The sequence below is a fragment of the Quercus robur genome, chromosome 3, assembly GCF_932294415.1.
Source record: "Quercus robur chromosome 3, dhQueRobu3.1, whole genome shotgun sequence".
In the NCBI taxonomy this organism is placed as follows: domain Eukaryota; kingdom Viridiplantae; phylum Streptophyta; class Magnoliopsida; order Fagales; family Fagaceae; genus Quercus; species Quercus robur.
In genome coordinates this window covers 38,534,285-38,537,789 of record NC_065536.1, presented here as the reverse complement: position 1 = coordinate 38,537,789, position 3,505 = coordinate 38,534,285, and the positions used below count along the sequence as shown (strand labels likewise).

The 3,505-nt window shown below is 41.1% G+C and overlaps 1 protein-coding gene across 1 annotated transcript; it reads right to left on the bottom strand.

Moving 5' to 3' along the window:
* Window positions 1-960: 960 nt before the first annotated feature.
* On the bottom strand, window positions 961-1,533 carry LOC126719599 (uncharacterized). The gene has a single exon (XM_050422134.1). It carries the CDS (start codon window positions 1,531-1,533, stop codon window positions 961-963), a length of 573 nt encoding a protein of 190 aa, XP_050278091.1.
* Between the last annotated feature and the right edge of the window lie 1,972 nt (window positions 1,534-3,505).

Here is a 3,505-nt window from a genome sequence, read left to right as displayed (position 1 = left end):
TAGCAATGTTAAACTAAAAGGATTGGGGCTATAAAAGGTTCCAATCAAATAAAACTAACTTGAGGGTGTTTTGTGAAAAACTCCCTTTTGATTCACTATTTTCTAGTGAATCTTAGGTTTTTCCCATGGGATTTCTATGTCTTTTGAAAATGTACCATGTAAAGCTTTTTATAATTGAAAAATTAGGGTTTGGAATGGCTCCCAAACTATGTGGGATTCATTCCAAACCTCAGTCATTATTGTAGAAAACTTGCATTTCTTATGCTTCTGAAGCCTTAGCTACATACGCTGGAATGTGCCTGCATGCGCATGCTTTGGCCCGCGTACGCAGATCGCGACCCACGTACACCCTATGTACACAGGCTGAAGGCCACTTTGGTTATTTTATTTTAATATATATATATATATTTACTTATTTAAAAGGTTATATTTTTCATTTTAACACTCCTTAAGTCAATTTGATATCTAATTAGGCTCTAAACTGGCCTTGGGTCTCAGAGTTCAAGCATCATTGGGGAATGGGGGCCGAGTCGTAATGGGTACAAAATGCGGTATCTACAACAAGGGTCCATTAGCATGGGCTCTAAGCAAGCCTTCATGCATCTCTTTCATCAAATGGTTAGCCTTCGGGGCACCTATGCATCGAAGCAAAGTTGTGTCGAGGTTCCTTTTGTATAGGATTTCCCCACTCAAGAAGAATTGGCATGCCATGCACCTGATAAACTTCATTTCACTGTCTGTGGCTTCGGATGGGTATTCTCTTTTCTTGATATAAGCCTTGGTATCATGGTACCATGGCTTTCCATCGACTTTAGCTCTGATATTCATACATTCTTCGATATTCATGTAGTAGGCCAGCACGCCGCAGACCTTTATGCACAATTGTCGCATGTTATCTCCTTTAGCCAACTTAACCATGCTAGCCAGGGTTGCTAAAGCATCCGTGAACTGGTTGTGTGCTCAGGGCAAATAAGCAAAGGTAATGTTCCGGAACTTTAGGTTTAAACGGCTGAGACATTTCTGATACAGAATCAACTTAGTGTCTCGAGCTTGCCACTTTCCCTCTATTTTAGAGATGATCAACAAGGAATCTCCAAAGACGCTTAGATCGTTCGTGCCGAACTCTAAAGCAAATTGCAGGCCCACTATACACACCTCGTACTTTGTGACGTTATTGGTGCAATCAAAATTTAGCTTGACTAAAACACGGATTTGTTGGCCCTTTGGGGATGATAAAACTGCTTCTACTCCATTTCCAATGCTATTGGCAACTTCATCGAAGTAAAGCTTCCAACGCCATGGTTCTACATTGCTTGGTTCTAGCTCTTTTGCCAAAACATCCTCATCTAGAAAGAGGGATTCTAAAAATTCTAGATCATTCAATGGCTGGTCTGCTAGGTAATCAGCTATGGCCTGGCCCTTGATGGCCTTTCTCATCACAAATGCGATATCAAATTTAGATAGCAACATCTGGCAACAGGAGATCTTCCTTGTGAAGGCAGGCTTCTCAAAGATGTACTTGATAGGATCCATGTGAGAAATCAACCCCGTGGTGAAGTAGAACATGTACAATCACAACTTGCGTGAGGTCCATGCTAGGGTGCAACACGTCCTCTCAATGGCGATATAGTTGATCTCACAAATGGTGAACTTCTTACTTAGGTAGTAAATCGCCTTCTCTTTTTGATTGGGTTCATTTAGCTGGCCTAACATGCAACCTATAAATGCCTCTTGCACCGCTAGACAAAGAATCAATGGATGTCCCGGCGTCGGAGGAACCAGAATAGGAGGGTTCAATAAATATTGCTAAATCTTGTTAAAGGCTGCTTGACATTCATCTGTCCATTCTATCTTCGTATCCTTCTTCAAGAGCTTGAACAAGGGATCACACGTAGCAATTAACTGCACTATGAAGTGGGCTATGTAATTGATCCTTCATAAGAATCTTCGAACTTGTTTCTCGGTTTTCAGCGCAGGCATGTCCCTGATGGCCTGGACTTTTACTGGGTCCACTTCAATTCCTCTCTAGCTGACTATGAAGCCAAGCAATTTCCCTGAACTGGCTTCGAAGACGCACTTGTTAGTATTAAGCCTCATCCTATACTTGATAAGGCGCGTGAATAGCTTTCTCAAATCTATCAAATGATCTCTAAGAGTGCGTAACTTGGTGATTATATCGTCCACATAAACTTCGATCTCCATGTGCATTATATCATGGAACAGGGTTACCATGACACGCTAGTAGGTCACCCCAGCATTCTTCAAGCCAAATGGCATGACATCGTAGACATAAGTTCCCCAATGAGTGATGAACGCTATTTTGGCTTTGTCTTCTTCCACCATCTTGATCTGATTATAACCTGAGAACCCATCCATAAAGGAGAAGAACATGTTAGTCGTGGTGTTATCAATCAGGGTATCGATATGTGGTAGGGCAAAATTATCCTTCGGGCTGGTTTGATTCAAATCTCTATAGTCGACCCACATGCGTACACTCCCATCTTTCTTTGGCACGAAAACAATGTTGGCAACCCAATCAGAGTAGGCTATGGCAGTAAGAAAACTGGCTTTCAACTGCATTTCCACTTCTTCTTTGATTTTCAAGATAATCTCTTACTTCATCCTTCGAAGAACTTGCTGCACTAGGGGCATTCAGATTTAATTGGGATCCTATGGACAATGATCTCTTTATCCATTCCTGGCATATCTTAATAAGACCAAGCAAAGATTTCCTTGAATTCCTTCAGCAAAGCTATGAGCTCGTCTTTCATGTCTTTAGGAAAGTTTACCCCAACCTTGACAGGTTTTTCTGTCTCGCCTTCATCGGCTAAGTTTATCACCTCTGTCTCTTCTATATTAAGCTTCGAACGTTCGCCCGCTCTATTCAGAGCTTTTAGGATGTCTCGAGGTAAATTCGGGACCCCTTCCATTCCTTCAACATCATGATCCAACTCTATTTTCTCATTCACATCATCTACATCCTCGTTATGGTAAAGGGACAATGTACCCATTTGGGAATTAGAACAGATCCTATAGAGTAAAACATATACAAAGAAACATAAGATAATTTGCACACACATATTCATAGGAAAGCAAATAAAGAGAGATGCAAGAATTTCCTGAATAATATGCTGAATATTTCATTAATGGATTATGGGTAGGGGGAAAACAAAGTTTATGCCTAATAATGATAAAAGGGAAATGCCTTTTGTTTTTTCTAGGAAAACAAACTAGGGAAATGAACAGGGAATACAAATAAAGTAGGAAATAACATAAGCATGCAAAACAAACTAGATATGCTATTCTAACCCTCTCGAGTGGTCGGGAGGCCCAATCACTCGATGATGGAATACTCCTTACTCAGTCGATGCAACCACAAAGCAAGGCTTGATGGTCCAAAGGCCTGATGTCTCACTTGGCATCCCTGGTCAGATAGTAGAAGTCAGATTATCTTTGGGAGATATGATAGCGTTCACGGAGAACTCTTCGGGACAGAGCCAAATAA